General features: G+C 40.5%; 1 protein-coding gene across 2 annotated transcripts in view; it reads right to left on the bottom strand.

Moving 5' to 3' along the window:
• Positions 1-19,099, bottom strand: part of LOC146333290 (AT-rich interactive domain-containing protein 3B) — a 54,453-nt gene that overhangs the window by 18,006 nt on the left and 17,348 nt on the right. For both annotated transcript variants that reach the window (XM_084721938.1, XM_084721928.1), the window contains exons 3-4: positions 8,748-8,822; positions 7,429-7,501 (exon numbers count right to left, since the gene is read on the bottom strand). In XM_084721938.1, the coding sequence (XP_084578064.1) occupies positions 7,429-7,501; positions 8,748-8,822 (148 nt within the window). The remainder of the gene's footprint in view (positions 1-7,428; positions 7,502-8,747; positions 8,823-19,099) is intronic.

The raw sequence follows: 19,099 nt of genomic DNA, 5'->3' as shown, positions 1-19,099 counted from the left end.
CCCCTTGACAAAAACAGCCCCTTTACACTTCTTTTGCTGACTTCTTTGTTGATAGCCACATTTCAAAACATTTTGCCAAAGGGCTGCATTTGAAAAATTAGCTGGCTAACACTAGTACATTTACAAATGTGATTGTGTGCTATCCTCATGAATTAAATAAATAAAATGAAAAAAATGTTTTTTTGAGTATCTGCAAATGTATTTCACTGAAAACAAAACAAGATGCGTGGGTGAATTAAGCAGCCAGTGTTATTTTTACCCTGACCAATGACCTCGCAGGGAAGCATGAATCTGCTTGAGGCCTGCACTCGTCATCTTCTCTGCTCATTTACTTATGAGCTTGGTGATTAAGAATCTCCCAGCTCTGCAGCTTAGAGACTCAAATCCCTGTACAGTATGGTCGTAATTAAAGATGGACAGCACAGTGGCAATCCAGGGCTGTGGACCAGTCTGGCTAAATGACAGAGGAAATAACAGGGAGGCCATGTAGATTGGGGGTTGGGATGAAGAGACAGAGAGCGGAAGAGACACAAAGAGTAGTCTTGGTTGGTAAGAAACAAACAAAAATAAAAAGTCCAAAGATTTTAATCTAACGTCTCCCAACACACCCACACACACAAGACATCAGGAAAACTACTATTTCCTTTTGTTTTGAGGGGAGAGACAAGCATAACCAACATAGATGTGCTCATTCCCCAAAGGCTGGGCTGTAATTTGCCAGTCAATGGGTGGAGTTTACCAAAGGCAAAGATAATCTCAACCCAAAATATAACAACATTGCAACCACAAAATCTTTGATCACAAATGCAGGGGAGGATGTGTCCAATAAGAATAGTTTCGCCTCTTCTCTTAGAGTCCGTCTTGGGGTAATGATTAGAAAGCAGTGGTTGGAATCTGTATATCATTTGGGTCCCCACCCTTTCCTGCGAGTAGGGGCCCTTTGCTGCCAGCACTGGTCTTTTCGTACGGTTGCTTGATTATCTTTCTGGCTGGCTGGTGAGCTCGGCCAGCTTCAGCCCACTGACAAAGTGCTTTCAAATAGACATGAAAGAGTATGGCCTTGTTTCTACACAAGCTGACCGCTGCCTCCCTTAACCTCCCCGCTGACACCCTGGCACCCTGTCTACTACCGTGGTTTCCATGTCTGGGACTGCCCTCTTCATCCTTCTTACTCTCTTTTCACGCATACAGACATGCGGCGGTCACTCCCTTGTCTGCTGTCCGTCAGCGCTGCCCTATCAAAAAGGTTGGCCCCCACTTATTTGGAGATCATTAATCATCCCGTGTAGGACAGGAGGCCCCTTAATCCAGCCCCTCCCCCCCTCACCAAGCAGGCCACAGCACTGCCCTCCGCCCCTATCCCCCATGGTGTTATCAAGTTTCAGTGGTTGTAACTGTAGCACAATAAACAGAGGAGGAGGAGAATGGGGTGGGGGCAAGGGGGGAGGAAGGGGATGGCGACAGAAAGAAAGACAAGCGAGGACAAAATGTAATTTCCTAACTACATTTTATTGTTGCTGTCTATGTAGACCTAATGCATGCTTCTCAGTCTCAAAAGCTGCATCCATTTGCATCTTTAATGAGTCACATTATAGAACTAGTTGAAATAAGTTGATCACCAAATTGCAGATGAAAACTATGACAACTGTTTAACAGTTGTCCAGCAAAGTGGAAGTTCAAAACGTTGATCTCAAATTAAAAACATTTCACCATCAATCCAACCCAACCTAACATGGACAAATGTGCTCACAATACCCTGTGTTTTTTTTGTTGTTAAAGCAACCAGGTGCTGCCACTTTCCAGAAGTTGTGGGGTGTTAACTAAAGGAAAATGAGGCCATATCAAAGAGCCAGAGAATGTTCCTATTGTAGTGTGGTGTTTGTACAGAGGGCCTGCCTGTTACGAGGGCCAGTGTGAGGCTGACCGGGGGAGTAATATAATGCATACATGGATCCCCCAGAGCCCATTCATGGTGTAATTGGTGTGGACAGAGCTCTTGGTCTCAGGGTTACAGTTAGGGAACTTCCTCTAATGTCCTGCTGGGAGGCCACTCTTCCCACACCACAAATACTACAAAAAATATCCCTGTTAACCTGGATGTAAAATTCTTGTTTTTCTTCAAATGTTAAACACTTGAGCTGTTTTAATTTGTTTCTGATAAACATCATGTTTTCAAGAAATATAGTCTTCCTTTTTTGTGTCTTTCATGTAGTAGGTCTGCAACTTATGATTATTTTTATTATCAATTAATCTGTTGATCATTTTCCAGAAAATGGTGGAAACTTTTGAAGGTAACATTCAAATGTCTTGTTTTGTCCCCAGACCAAAGACATTCAGTCTTCTGTCACAGAGGACTAAAGAAACCAGAAAAGATTCACATTTAAGATGCTGAAATCAGAAATTGGACATTTTTTCTAATTAAAAAAAATCTCAAAACTATTAATCAATTATCAAAATAGTTGACAATAGTTCATTTAATAGTTGAAGCGGCTATGAGCAACTTTTATATTTTCTTGCTTTTGGACAAAAGCGTTAAGTGTTTCAACCACCATAACCACAGAATATAATGTCAAAAATAAAATAATCTAAAGAAAAATCTCCTCATCCTTCTTTTTAACTGGCTAATATACTATTTGCTGTAACTTTGCCTGGGCTCACTTCAGTTGATTTCAAGTAGAATCTGAATCCGTAGCAGAACTTAAGAATAACTACATAGAAGCAGTTGTTCTCACTTATGGACACGTTTGCTTATGTAGGTCATATGGAGTCATCAGTTTCATAACCTGTTAATAACTCCTTGTTGTAGATTTAATAACTAATCAAGTAATCGATTAATTAACCAATTGTTGCAGCTGTAACTTGTCATAAATTAAAAATGGCAGTTTGTTTTTTAGTAAAGGAAAAATAAGGTTTAAAGAACAAATATGATACAAAATTACTGATATGCTCAATTCTGATTAGAGACCAAATAAAAGCCCATGCATGTAAGTCTGTGATACAAAGCACAAAAATATTACCAGCAGCCAGAGTGAAGATTTACGGGAACAAATAAAGCAGAGCCACTGCCAGTAGGTTTAATTGTGGAGCCACAGCTAATTGAGACATCTTCATTATAATCATTACCATCTCCCCTTCCTTCCTTCCTACCTCCTTCCTCTAATTCTATACATCTTTCTCAAGTCCCATTAAACTCACTGCAACTTAATGGCACAGACAAGTCTGCCTTGCCACTTTATTACTATTAACAGGCCTAAATCCACTACGTAGGGATCTTCCCCTAAAATAACTCCAAAGCAGAGATAGCACACCATGTGGTCTCTCTTAAGCTGAATCTACACTTCCCATTAGGAGTGTCACACTGGGAAGGATCTAGCCTTCGCTGACCGCGACGTGTGGGGTTTTCTGGCTGGAGCAGAAGGAGCTAAAACACTTGTCTTTACCCCCCGTTACCTCCTCCCTTTTCGACTGGTGATTTCACTGAACAGGAGCCTCTCTCTCTCTCTGGCTCTGTCCATCACAGCCTGTGGCCATTAATCATCTCAAGTGGACAGCGCTGACAGGCAGTTGGCTGCATCACTCTTTTATTTTCCTCCTCTTTTTTTTCTTCATCGTGCACTCATAGTGGCTGCAGCCTCACTTACTGCTCCCTGCCTCCCGCCATTACCTCTTCACAACCCCGACTACTGCCCCAAACCCCCATCCCAATGGAGAAAGTGACCGGGTGTCAAACCAAAACAAACATTCACCCATCTGCTTAATCGAAACCTTTGAGGTGGTTAATGGCGTCGAGCCAGCCTTAAAGCTTTTCTCTGCTGCTCCCAGTGGGGGTGAAACAGCAAAACCTGTAATGGATATGATGAACAGTGATGTCGGCGTAACTCATGAAGGCTAATATCCTCCACCCACACTCTTACAACATGTGCAGCCCAAGTGCATTTACATTACATTTACATGTCAGGCCATTAGCTGATGTTTATATCTGTGGCATATGACAGGAGGGTCTCCAGCAGAATAAAGCTGAGCTCCTTCTTTAAGACTACAGGCAAGAAATAGAGCAGAGGTAGAAAAAGCAAAAGGGGCCCAGCAATGGATGATGGAGTAGTCAGTAAAGAAATAAGAGCCAAGGAAGCAAAGGAAGAGCGGGGTTTATATGTGTGTCTTCTGCCATTTCTGTGATGCAGTGCCTATCAATGGGCCCCTTTAAGCACAGACAGGATTTAGGACAGCTGCTAAAATTCCTCAACCATTAACACACACATACACACACACACACGTGCCTGTTTTTAAGTGCAGAGGCAGGAAATGGGAATCCCTCGTAAGTTTTCCTTCCGCTGTTGCTTTCCTCTCAAGGCCTTGAGGCCCCCACGACGAGGTGGGAAAAGCACTTCACCATTTGTCTCTTTCGTCCAGAGATTCCACTGGATTTCACTTAACCTTCTTAACACTTCATGAAATGAGGTAGTACGTTTGACCATAGCATTTCCCGTATCACCAGCTGTTATATCCTCTTCTTCCACACAGTTGACATTAAATTAAAAAGGCTTTCTAAGTACTCTTTCATTAAAAAAAAAAAGAGTGCAATAATCTTGACCACATATCTATGAAGTGAAATGGAAGGAGGAGTAAACGCACAGTAATTAGAGGGTGCCACCAACAAGAGCTTAGCGAGGCTTGCTTTTCATTTCATATTCTTGGCACTAACAGCAAAAAGGGAATCCAGCCAAGCAATTTGTTCCCTGTGATTAAGACTCCGGTTTGAGAGACAGCAGAGGTCAGCCAAGTGCCTCTTGTCTTAAGGGAGGGGTGAAGAACTCACTCAAGAGTAGCTGAAATTATACCCTACCCTCCTGAACAACGGTTGCATCAGGTCTCTAATGTCAACTGCAACATCCCTGTCATATCCTGCATCCGTATTTGAAGCACCACACAGCCATAGCTGTTTATTTTTCACCTTACCAGTTGACCAAATGGCCCTTTATACTTCTTAAGTACATTAGTTACATGAAACAATTTATCAAGCATAAACAACTCAAACAGACTTATAAAACAATAAGGCTCTCGTTTGACATAGCTGCTTTTGTCTGCCTGTCCTCATTCAACAAATTTCATCATCACACAAAACAATTTCAAATTAGGCATCATCAGTTAACATATTTTTATTTGTTTAAATTCATAACAGCGATAAACTGATTAATGATTAATCATTAACATACAACCTATTTCCATTTCTCTTCACATATTCTTTTTCCTTTGCCTCAGACTACGAGATGAGCACTGTGGAGACACAGTTGTATTTGTTTCAACTCTTGTTGTGCACTGACCCTTGTAGTCCCTCACCACTGGTCACTTGTACTGACGATGATACAGGAACTTGATCCATGCAAGCTGAATCCAGTTGCACTCACTGTAATTCTCCCTGGAAATGTAATTTAACTGAACAAGTGAGACAAAATAAGAGAGTTCTTGTTTTATTTCCTTTTTTTTTTTAATTTTACTTACTTTTAATTCGTATTTTTTATCCATGTTTTGTTTTCTTTGCTTTGAGGTGAGGTAGTTTTACAAGCATTTTAAAATCATTGTTTTAATTTGAAGAATGCTAAAAAAAACTTGTTTTCACTTAAAACTCAATCCATCTTTTCCAGCCTTAAGCAAATACAACTTTAGTGAAAATAATGTGATGTGGCAGACTGTAATCAGCCAGTTATCTGCTGTCAGGTGGCATTTTAGTCAGCTTGATAGATTTCTCTGTCTGACCAGCGTGAGTAAAGGGTCAGCAAGACACTCCCAGCATCTGCCACTGGACAGAGATGCTAACAGGGCCCTGACAGATCCTGTCCCTCCCTCTCTCTGACTCGACTTAATTCATCACCCTCCAAACAAGACCTCCGGGTACTCAGACCAGACCAGACACTCAGAAGCTGCTGCTCTTGAGAGTGTGAGTTCGTCAACATATGCGTGCAAACACACACACACACACGCAGGTCGATGCACATGGACTCAACTACACAAATGCACGCACCATCGTCATCATCTGTCACACTCTGACAAAACAAACCATGCATCAAATACACACTTGCATACATATCGTATCACCCATCATAGCCTGTGACAAAACATAATGAAGTATGAACCACACACACACACTCACAGACCATCATCGCTCATCATAGCCTGCCAAAACATAATGTAAAGTATGCACCACTGTAATAACATTGTGATTCACCTTGGGAGGTATTGCTCAAGCCATGTAACTTGCTTGGCAACAGATTTGTCTGATAAAAGCCTAAGTGCATTAGCTGCCTGGTCAGAGGGGTCTTGTACACAGTGTCAAAGTAGCACACGGTCAGCTGAGCCTCCCCGGCTGTTGGCCAACTAAATAAGGTAGGCCGCTGCCAGATCCTCTTGGCTGTCATACAGCAGAATCACAGGATCAACGGAGGCAGACCTCACCTGCTGACCCCTTAAGGCCTTTACTCTGCTGAGGGGAATTAGTAAAGGATTTCTTAGCCAGTGAGAGTTACAGCATGTTTTTTGAGTTGATCACTAACATGGCATACTTGACATGACCAAATCCACAGAGGAAAAAAAGAATGTTACAGATTAATCATTAATCGATTAATTGCTGTTATGTAAATTTCCTCATGAATGCATGTTTCACAATTAATGTGCTGCTAGAATTGTTCAAACAAAACTTAAACTGACAAAAACGTGCACTTTTTATCATATTAATTATTTATCATTAATCGATTATTGACGTTCAACTATTTGTTACAGAAAATGCACAAAATTTTATTATATTTGTACTTTTATCCTTCAGTTTATACGACGGTCTGCCAATAGTATGAAAAAGTAGAATGATTAAACCATTTGTGCTGTAAGCCTCACCCCAATCAACCTATAGTGAAATTCCAGATGTTCTGTAAAAAACTAGCAACCCCTCCTCACACTGAGACAGGAAATGAATCTTAAGAAATGGAAGTCATGTGGTATTTGCTTTTTCCACATAGGCAGAGAGTGTGAAATTACCCCAACCAATGTCACATTTGTGGCAACTCGTAACTGCAATTTATAATGCAAAGGTATTTCTACAGGATTTAAAATACTGTACCTGCCTTGAGAGTTAGGAAAGCACATATGAGTGGTTTTGAAAAAAGTATATATACTATATTTAATCATTTACAGAATATAAAGCCTAAAACCACAAAGCTACACCCAAAAGTTTAATCCAGGAATCAGCAAAAACGATTTTCACCAAATTATAACACAAAGGGAAACGTGTTTGTGGAAAATGGCCCTGATGTATGTGGAGAACTCATTTGAATCTTAAGTAAATTCCAACTGAACCTTCAATTTTTGAGTGTATTAAGAAAAAGAAAATCTATGCAATAGAGAGAACAAGTGAAGTGGATTTTTAGAGAGTACTCTTACCTCTTTTCTGCATAAAGGTAAAGAGGTCATCCAAAAACTCCTTCCTTTTGGGGTCATTATCCAGTTCATACAGCTGAAAGAGAAAACAGAAACTTATTAGTGCCCCAGTGCATAAATTTGTCAGTTGGCTACTGCATGTAGCCAACAGTTATTTGTAGTTCTTTCTGTGTGTCTGACACTGTTGCCTCTAGTTCTCTGGCCTATTCAGCATGTGCAAATTGTCATTGGAACTATTTATACTGTTACAATCAGATTTTGAAGTTCACAGAAGTTAGTTTTGTTCATCTCTTCAGTATAAACACAGACTAGTTGTTTCCTCTCACACAGGCACAGAACATACATGCATGTCACTGACCAACAGACATCGCCTGTTATCTTTGTGGTGTGCTCAAGTGCATCTCTTAACAGAAGGTGAGGTGACACATCTGTTGGTCTGGATAATTGTTCAAAAAGTTAACCTATTCACAATTTCCAATAGTTCAGGGGTCTGCAACCTTTACAATCAAAAGAGACATTTTTGGCCATAAAAGAGGGAAAAAAATCTGTCTGGAGCTGCAACTATTAAATGCCCTTTTCTCTGAAGATTTTTTTTGGCAGCCATAGCTTATGGAGACTCAAGAAGACGAGCCACCATCACAATTTAGAGGAAAAGACACTGAGCCACAGACAGTCTTTGATATTTTAGTTGATGAAATATTAACTCTTTTTTGAAATTTGGTGAACAACAGACTGCAATAGATTTTTGAGTTTTTTGCCCAACTCAAACTTTTACAAACTTTCTGTTTAGTTGAGATAATTTACTATTCTTCCTTAGATAAATTTATAGTAAAAGTTAAAGTTAGAGAAAACCCCAAAAAATTGTTTTTCAAAATTTGGTCACACTTAACTGTGAACCTGATTTGTTACTATTATGTTGCCTTAAAATGTAATGGTTTATGCTGTAATTTTTTAAATACAACATTTTGGGATTTCTAAAATTCAAATATTTAAATTTATCTAAAGAAGAAAAGTACATCATCTCAACAAAACATCAAACTTTTTCAAAACTGACGAATTTGGCTCAAAACTGATGTATTATGTATATAGTATAAATATATAATATTATTCATTTCCATATCATTTTTTGCCAAAGTCACAGGGAGCCACTGGAGAAGAGCTTAAGAGCTACATGTGGTTCTGGAGCCTCAGGTTGAAGACCCCTGCACTAGTTTGACTTTTGAATGAATAAATGAATGTCATTTGCTGCAACAATTTCCTTGTTATTTTTCAAGACTGAACCCACTGAAGCCATCCAGTGATGGCAGCCTCCAAATGCTTACCTTAGCAAAGTCTCTTGAGGCCTCTCCTCTTCCTCTGCTACTGTCTGCCTCATCTGCCCAGCCTGCACTCCCATTCTACAACAGACAAGAGGCAAAACACAGATAAGGTCAGTAAACAAACAGAAAGTGTTACAAACACGTTCAGATAGGATGTAGTCTGTAGTGATCTAATTTCATTACTTGAAAAAAAATAAATAACATGATTATCTATAATTACGATTAGTCTTTTCCCTTTTTACCTTTATTTAATCATGACAGTACAGATAACAGAGGAAAACATGGGCAGAGAGAGAAAAAGATTATGTCACGAAAGACGGCCCCTTGCCAGAACTGAACCAGAGTTGTTGCCTGGTTCCACAATTAATGTCGTTACAAATTTGTGACTGGATTTCAAACATTTCCTCTGATGTTGTTTCTAAAATGTTTTAGAAAAGCGATCCCATCAGGTTGACACTGACCATAGGTCAAAAAGTTCATGTCTGGCTTAAAAAAACAGACTAAACTCTAAGCTAGTTACAACAACTGCTGACATTCTGCAACACAAACACATGAAAACTAATATATACTCAAACTCACGAGTGCATTTTTCCAGGGGTTGGAGGAGTAACCTCTGGAGTTATTGTGCCCCTGAGCTCCTGTGTCCCCCTCCCCCTTCATCCTCAAACATCTCCATTTGACCTAAACCATCTGCATCTGGGCCTGCCCTGCCCCCACCAATGTCTTCCGACCCAGCTGGATACAAGGGCCCCCCATCCTTCAATCTTAACGCAGCTGTGACGGGTGGCCAAGTTCATGGAGTGTAGCTGGCTGTCAGGAGGGGCCAGGAGAGGGTGGGCTGGTCAGTAGCCCTAACACACACACATAGGCAAAGACTGATCATTGCTGTGTGTATGTTTGTGAGTGCAGGGAGGGGGGCAATGGCCCCACAGGACGGGAAGGAAGGAAAATAGGGGCAGAAAGGGGTGCACGGTATGTGCCGACCAGGAATGTCTCCTAAAGACAAAACCTATAAAAGCATCAGGAATCAAAACAAGATCCGTTTGGAGGGAGACGTTAATAGCTGCAGCCCAGGGTCTAGTTTCAAACGGGAGCCCATTGGTCAGTGGCAATTACAAGGCCTGAAATGAGAGCTGGCAGGGCAAAGGTTGTCAAGGCCCCTGAGAGCAAATCATTTTCACCCTCTCACTCTCTGTATGTGTAACGCTTGTCAACATTCACGCTCTCTAAACAAATATTCATCAGCCATCAACCTGAAAACCCAGTGCAAATGCTACGTTTCAGGATAGGGATAAACACTTGGGGACTTGTTACAAAATTTAATAACTGCTATTTAGAAGAGCAAACACCCTCCCTAACAGCTTCAAACAGGAGGAGTCATTAAATCAAAAGTCTCCAACATGGTAATAGTATTTATAAGGGTGGAAATGAACTTGCATATTAACCGAAGCATACAAGCAGCCTGGGAGCGGGTGGAGAGCGCGAGCGGGGGAGGATTTGATCGAGCGCGGAGCAGCTTTTTTAAAAGGATGGAGTGTCGCCTTATCTCCCGCTCCAATTACACTCAGGTACCACTCACACGAGTCTGACTTATGCCCAAGAGCCTATTGAAATTGATGTAATACAAAAACAGCCTTAATACAAAAACATAATCTACTATTAACAATAACAATAATTAATGCCCGACAGGCTACAGTTTAAACTAGAGTGGAATTACATTGCAGATTTTTATTAATTAATTAATAATTTTTTTTGGAGTGAGCGATTTGAGTGGAGTGGGATAAAATCTGAGTTGAGCATGGAGTGTTAATGAGTGGAGCGGCCTGGTGCAGCTTTGTGCCAGGGAGCAGTGTGGTAAAACAGCTCTGTGAGTGAGGAGCAGAAACTCACACGCACTGGCATTAACAACACTGATACATGTGAAAAATGTTATTTCCCTTGAAAAAGGTTTTTTATTTTTTTCCAAATGCCAAACTTCCAGTATGGAAAGTAATTTTTAAGTCCAATGTTCATATACCAATAGATTGATTTCAAAAAAAATTTTCAAAAAAAAGTGATTATTTTATGACATTGGCTTTTCAGCAGACATCTTAAAATTAGTCCATAAAAACAGCTCATTCCTTATCAAAAATATACTGTGCTGTCAGCAGAGATTACAACAGCATGATGGTAAATTATATACAGTATTGTATATTAGGAGGACTTATAGACCTTTGCACACAATTTGACCACCTCTGTTAACCTTTAACCATTATAAATGATTATAACACAGAAGATAATTCAGACCACAGTCAGGTATAATCTAACATGCTTGCCTTGCATGAAAAAAACTTTAAATAGGGAACATCTAGCATGTATGAAGGGTGTAGAATGCAATGACCCAAGGTCGACACTGTGTGATATCTCTTACAGTAACCAAACAAGGAGCCATAAAGCTACATGGGAAACACCATCAGTCTGCTTGTTAGCAACTGCACTCAACTAATCTCACAATGAAGTGCAATTCCACTCTAATGCTATGTCTGAATATCAATAGTTAGATAAACCTGTGTGAATGTCTCTGCTGATAAAACCCTAAACTAAAACGCTAAAATCCATTAAAATCAAATACTATTTACACATTTGCAACAGAATGAGCATGTCTATCTGTGTGTGTGCATACAGGACACAATGATAGTTACATTAACTATGAACCGTATAATGTCTAACAGTTTCTATCATTTAACAGATGGTCTTGTCCAAAGTAAATTACTACAAGCCTTCCAACACCAGAATTAACTCCGCTCACTAGAATCAGGTGCAACTACAAAAGAGCAGGCAGTAGCTGCTGGGTTACTGGCCTTGGATTTGTTAGGTGAACAGAAATGTGTTTACACACAAACCACATGCACACCAACAGACACACGCATGCACACTCGTACACACATGCCTCCCTGGGGGATACTCTGCGTTAAGAGAGCACAGGGGTCAAGGTGTTCCTGACATCAACCAAGAACAAAGGTAAGGAACTTTGGCTTTCTGCTCCATCATCTCCTCTGCAATAATTTAGATGTTGGTTATTTGTTATGTACCTACTGCATACAGTGATGTTTGAGATGGCTGTTATTATGTATGCCCACCATGCATTTTAATTGCAGTCTTGTGCATGTGTGACAAATTTTGTTCACTTTTACTTGGACAGTTGATGTATCTTGCATTGGTAACAAAAGTAAAAAATACTTGAGCTACCCATCATTTGGATCTGATTTAAGTTTAACAGGTTCTTTCTTGGGCCATTCTACACCCTTTCACCAAGTTTCATGAAAACTGGGCCAGTAATTTTTCTGAATCCTGCTGACAAACAGACAAACAAATCAACAAACTAAACCGAAAATATGACCTCCATGGTGAGGTAATAATAACTATCAATGCTTTATATTGATTGTATGTACTAAATGTACAACCATTTTAACATAGTAAAATGTTAATGTTAAACTGAATCAAATTGGCTTACTACAGCATAAACTACAAGAAGCTGTCAATCCATAATAGATTACAATGCTAGCAAACGACATATCCACTCAAATGTGTTCGAACAGACAAGCAGCTGTCTACTGTAGCGTTACTTTGACCAAGCTAAAAGAGTGCTTTCTTGTAGATGAAAATGGCCTTACAGATAAAATCAAACTACTGTAGGACTAACTACTATGTGACTATTTGGGGTCTGGGAGTGTAAATTCTGCAGTCACTTGTCATAACGCAAATAAGTTCAGTTGTAGTTGTCCATAGAAACCACGTCTGGCTTTCTAGCTGGTTCAAAAAAAGCACAGTAATTGGAACATGAAGGCCGTTAACCATGAATAGACATGTTGGCTCTTGAATTGGGAGCGTGGTCAGCTGAGGAATGTTAACACTATGTTGTTTTTTTGTCAAGTTAGAGTGGATACTGATGTTTTGGGACAACTCCTTATGATCAGTCACCCCAGCCCCTTCATCACATCCAGCACTCCACCCAGAAATTACTTCTTTAAAAAAGAAATTCCCACACCCTTCTACCTACATTGATGATGGGGATGTACAACGCCCAGCTTGCGTGATATAATTCATAACTGTTTCAAATTTAATGTTTAAAGCATGTGTCTGCATGTTTATGTATGTGTATTATAAGTGCCTTTGTTACTACAGTATTGATTTTTTCTTTGTTTTCCAATCCTATAGCCAGACATTTGAGAGTATATTTATACAAACTGCAAATCAATTAGGTCAAATTAAATTATAATATTCAAATAAAGCATTAAACATGTCTACATGTCTGTGTGAGTTGCCTGTGTATGCTAGTGTGAGCGTGTGTGCGTGTGTCTATGTGTGGTGTGTGCTGGGGGTAGGATGAACAGAAGCCTTCATATGTTTAAGCAGTCCACGTTTCCTCTCTGTGTCTCATGCTGTTAGCAGGTTTACTGGACAGGCAGTGGGTGGGCTAATCACATTATGGCCATACGTGACTGACTGGCGCAGTGCCAAATCAGGGATAAGAATGAGGGTGATGACCAGAAGTGAGCTGGTCATCTGGCTTTTGGGCGGGGGGCTTGACATACATTCAGCAGTATTTCTGTACCTAAAAAAGTTTGTGTGGGTTGCCTAGGTGTTTTCATTTGATTTTAATCTGTAGAGTTTGTAAAAAAAAATGGGTCATAAATCACCCTTCATTATTATTCTAGTGCTGACATTAAATGAATTTGTGTTGCTCTATTCTGTATTATGTCCTTTTAAGTTAAATTAATTCCACCACAATTCTAGGTTTGGCTTTCTTCTATTCCTGTGTCCCCTAAAATACACAATCTTGAGTGAAATAATTGTGAAATCCATGCATTTGAATTGTGTATTCATGCGACATTTTTGTTGCACTTTGCAGTGGACATCCTTCCCTCTGCAACAAGTTGACATTCTTTGCATATCCCTCCATCGGCATTGGACAAACTACACAACACAAGTCAATACATAGCTCGGGGGTAATTCTACGCAGCCATTATAGAAAGATGTCTGGAGAGTAGAGTAGTAGAGCCACCATTTTAGTGAGGCCAGGCATGCCGGAACAAGAAGGGTTAATGGCTGCTGCTTAGAGAGTGGGGGATGGATGGCATTGATTGCTCAGGATGTTGACAGCACTTCTCCAATTTGATAGTGGAGCTGTTATTAGATGAAGAGGCTTGTTCTTAATAAAAGCATCATGCGATTTCCCTTCACTCTTCAAGTGGGAGGTTTGGTGGGCTCAAATTGAACTATGGAAATATCCATCGTGTCAGACTCACTTTACAAAATCATCTCAAGAAAATAAAAGAAGGAAACAGTAGGGGTCAAGTAATTTTCCACATGTGCTTTGAAAAAGGTCAGCAGCCAATTACAAACTATGTAGGCAGTGTTGGACCTGTGTCAAGCAGGTCATTTTCATACTACAGATAACAAGCTGGATGACTCTGGCTGGTGGCATGGCAGAAAAAAAACAAGTGACACCACTGCTCATCAGAAATGTGGACCTGAAAACCGTCTTTGTTGTGCAGCCTGCCAGTGTGATCCTGCAGACTAAACAAAGCCTAATGAAGAGAGGCACGTGTATCTGCCATATTAGACCCCTGTTAGCCCTGAGCCATGCCCCCAACCCCTGTCTTCCCACTCTGAGCTACTGTCATGTCTCTCTGTGTCCCACCCTGCACAGTTCCACACTGCAGACCAAGTCCCCTGGGCCACAGTCATTGAACAGGAGGTCCAAATCAATAGCCCTGGATGTGCAAACACAGGGAAGTCCCCAGCCCCCTCCGGACGCAATCTCACAGCACACGTCAATACTCATCATCCTCAGTCATCTACCGCCACGCCAGGGAAACTGAGATGAGGGCAGGATCCCAGCTCCCACGGTGACCTAACCCCTTTACCACCAACAGGACACCCTAACATTTGACTAACACAGTGAAGGTTTCCATGGGAAACATTCATCAAATTGCAGTTATCTACAAAAAACACAGTGTAAACAGCCACAACTATTCTCAATTAAAAGTAAATACATGCACATACAAGGAAAATCCCTATAGCAACCCCAGGCAGTAAATCACAAGAAACAAAATGTCTCTGTGCAATCTCTGCCAGAATAGACACAGGAGGGAGGGTGACTTTAGTGAAATTCACCAACATTCCTGTACACCAGTAACAGGACCTCACAATAACAGGAGAGCCCCTCTCATCCCACAGGTACTCTTAACATCTCATTCCCGGACTAATCTTTTTTAGCCAAATTGCTGCCTGTCAAAACAGTTCAGCAAGGGAAATCTTTTAAACAGACACAGCGGCAGTAATTTAATCACAATCAAGGCCTCAAGCAGAAATCTGGATTGCAGCCAACAATAGTGATACATGGCAGGTAGCCAGAAAAGAGGCTATACACATGCTTAGTGGTTAAACTTTCTTATTTTCTACATTTGACTAAAAAACTTTAAAAAATACTCTGAGGGCAGGTTCCTCTTTTTCTAAAATGTAAAGACAACTTAATAGGTATTTGATTTTGTACACCCATTTGTGAGGAAAACTGGATCTATGTTTACATATGCTGTACAGTATTAAGCCTGTTTCCTCACATACTGGAGAAGAGAAGAGCCCTGATGCATTTAGTTTAAGTCCATCCGCAAAATCGCATTCATGTTCTCAAAGAAAGCGAATCTGCATCCTCTCAGCATGCCTGTAAAAACGTACGTTGTGGGGGGCAGCAATCTCTAATCCAAATCAAATAACTGAGGCCTTGATCCCACAGCGGGACCCCGGGAATCATTTATAGTGCCTCTTTCCGTGGGGAGGGGTTTATGGCTGGGTGGAGGGGTGGGGGGTGGGGGTTGGGAGTTGAGCTGAGCGGATGGCGTTCTTTATCTGCTAACTACTGTAAAAGATCTCATGGTGAGCTGGCCATACGCTACTGCCAACAAAGGTTCTGGCTAATCGTGATTCCATGTGCGGCATGAGGGAAGTAAATCTCGCTGCCACTTGGGAACATATGGTAGAGTTCCTACCTACAAACAGATCCACTACGGATTCTCTGCTCTCATTAAGAATTATTATGGAGCATAAAAAAGGTCACATATCACATGAGAGTTGGTCAGCAGCAGAGAACAGGACCCAGGGGCATGCCTGCCTCGGAGTGTCCGGTCATGTTTGTACTATAGCTGGAAGAGATTTCTGGCTTTGAGGGAACAGACAAAGTGGCAGGGACAATGGTCTAAGCGTCCAGGGGCAGAACGTGTTCCTACCTGCCCCGGCTACAGCCTTGCTGCACCTCTGAAAGGGCTGCTGAAAAACAGGCCTCCAGGCAAGACCACCCCTCCCTCCATTAATCACTCCAATTACAAAGATGAAAAAGAGAAACAGGGAGGGGGGGGTCACGGATAGAAAGACAGAATGAAAATAGGCAAGCAGACAGACATGCTTATCAATACACTATTTCACCTCATCCAATTTCACACCCAGAGAGAGAAAGAGAGACCACAGTGTAACCAACAAGAAACACTCATATCTGAAAGAAATGGGCGGATCTGCATATTTAGTTCCTGGGTAAACATGTCTGTTGGTGACCAGCAAATCTGGTTTGCCAAATAAACTGACTGCATTTGTTCAGCTCCAGCCCTTTCACCAAGACACCACATTCCACAGGCAGAGGCCCCATCCCCCATTACACTAGCTGGCCCCTTTCGCTGCCTCACACAAATGCAACGTTTATAGGCTGGTGTGGCCAGAAGTTCACACTCATTGGTTCAAAGACCCTTTCACAGTCAGAGCAAACATTTTAGTGAATCACATCTGTGCCACCACATACAGTACTCCACAAGTTAACCCTTTCCCATGCTGTTTCAGGCCCATAAGAAACTAGACCTCAGAGACTAGATTTTCCAACTAAACTATGCACAGACTTGCATGGGGCCCCCTTGGTGCCCCTCACTGATAATTTGATTTGAAGCTATTAGTTTTGCTCTGTGAAGTGTACAGTGACAGATATTAAGTTGACTGCAATATGCAAAGTAATTTTCATTCCACAAACATACAAATTCATATTCTCACAGTACATTAAAGTTAGAAGAATTGTAAAGCAAAACTATTTTTCTCATCATTTTTGGACCCCTTGTAATCACTGCTGCTTTGAGTAGCAAAGCTATACAGCTGCATTCAGGTCAGAGCAGCTATTAGCCATTTCTTCTGGGTTAAAAGCTTTGGCTAAAAATACCTTGCATATCTCACATCTTTCAAAGAGTAAGCATCCACTTCACCCCCATGCTAATGGCAGCTGGAGACATCACACAGACCTGATAGGCCTTTATATACTTTCTCATTATACTGACAGCGCCAGGAACTTGATACATTCACAATCAACAAAAAACCTTCGCTACTATTAGGACACATCACATCTAATTACATATGAAATGACAGAGGTCACAACGCCTGCAGTCAGATGGGTAAATGACCTCTTTGTATGGCAGTGGGGTAAAGATGCATGGGAGGGCTAGAAACCAGTCCCATTATTCTCAGGGTTTCCTCCATCACTGAAGTTAGTGTTATGACTACCTCTCTGAATCTGCAGTATCAAATGTTCAAACCATAAGCGCAATTCACAGCTTTCTGTATAGTCTAATCGATAGGGAGCGATTTCTTTGCTCAGAGCCAGAGGTATCTGTTTCCTCTCAGCTAGCGTTAAGTGTGCAGGGGCATTCCACCTCTGACAGGCCAGTACCCCCCAGGGACCCAGGCTGGGATGGTGCAGCCCGTCACGCATCTGGAGCTCATCTCCAGGGGCCGACAAACCACTACATCTCTACTGGATGCTCAAAAGATGGCAGAGACAGCCAAAAAACATAAAATCAAATCACACCAAACTCATGGTCCAAATTCATGGTTAGTATCACTGTACCAAAATTTAAGAAAACAAACTTTTGAGTGTCATTTCACTGCCATTGCTGTGGAAGTCATGCAATCATTATGTAACCATTATTAGCCAGCAGCTATCAAGTTTACTGTTAGTCATCCTGTAAAAGAGCACCTTAAAACTTATTTTTTAATTTGTCATTCAAACTTTTTGACCCATTTTAAAATGAGAACACTGTTTTTGTATCTCAACACTATACTACTATATGACCATTGATTATTATGATTATTATGGGCCAGGGTAATATGGATGATATATGATGCTTGCATAACTTTGGAAATGACTTAGACATTTAACCCATTTTTAATAAGAAAAAAGGCTGTATCCAACAAATGTCTTAAAAGAGTGGGGTGATCTCATGTATTACTTTTTTTTATTTCAAGAATACAACTATGGATTCAAATATCTAGGGAGATGCTAAAAGAAGCAGCCACAGTGACCTAGATACCACCATCACCTTTTATTGTAATATCCTATGTCCTGTGGAAAACCACTCCTGACATGTTGCAACACTGTGAACACCTCAAAAACAATGTTGTGCCCACTCTGAAATGTGTTGGTTAATATATTTTCATCATTAATCGATCATCAGTTAATCATTTATATAGATTATAACATATATAGCCCAGCCTTTCTTTAGCATTCCTAACCAAGCTTACAAACAGAGATCATGTTATATACTTTGTAAGTCACTGTTCTGCATAAGACGCTTTGCAAGAAATTATATTTGGCAGGTAAATTATTATGTCTAGTCAAAGTAGATATTTAAATTATTGACACCTGACAGCCTGAGATACAGAGCCCACTTAAATGCTTGCTTAAGCTACAGTTCAGCCCATAAACAGACATTACAGAAGTTCGGTATATATGATCAGATTAGATAAAACTGTAATGATTTTCACCTGGAAATTGGGTTGTTGCAGCAACAGAGGATATGATACAGATAACAAAACAAACAGACTATACTGAATGTAATACATGGGCACCAGAAGCACATACTAAGAACAGTAGAACCAATAAATGCAAAGACATAGTTTCCACTGACAGATTTAAGCAAGATAAGCAGATGTGTTTGCACAGTATATGGTTCAAATTCAGTCACCCTTATTTAAATCTAATCAAGCTCCTATGGTGTGCAGTTAGCCTGTATATGACTATTGTTTGGACAAAAGACTAAATTATGTTTTTCCAACCACACTAATTCACATTTTGATTGATTTGCTGTTCTTATTTGCCTTCAAAATTTTTCTATGTACGATCATTCATATTAAGTACGCAAGCATTACTTAATGTCTGCCTCTGAATGCAGTAGATTTTGTTGCAACTGTATGTCATCAATCATTCAATACGTTGTTACCAGTTTTTTTTTTTTTTTTTTTTAACAAATGATCTGAGCACACATCCTTCCTGTGTTGAGCTTCCT

The sequence above is a fragment of the Lutjanus erythropterus genome, chromosome 1, assembly GCF_056507025.1.
Source record: "Lutjanus erythropterus isolate fLutEry1 chromosome 1, fLutEry1.hap2, whole genome shotgun sequence".
Taxonomy (NCBI): Eukaryota; Metazoa; Chordata; class Actinopteri; order Lutjaniformes; family Lutjanidae; genus Lutjanus; species Lutjanus erythropterus.
This window is presented reverse-complemented; position numbering and strand designations above follow the sequence as displayed.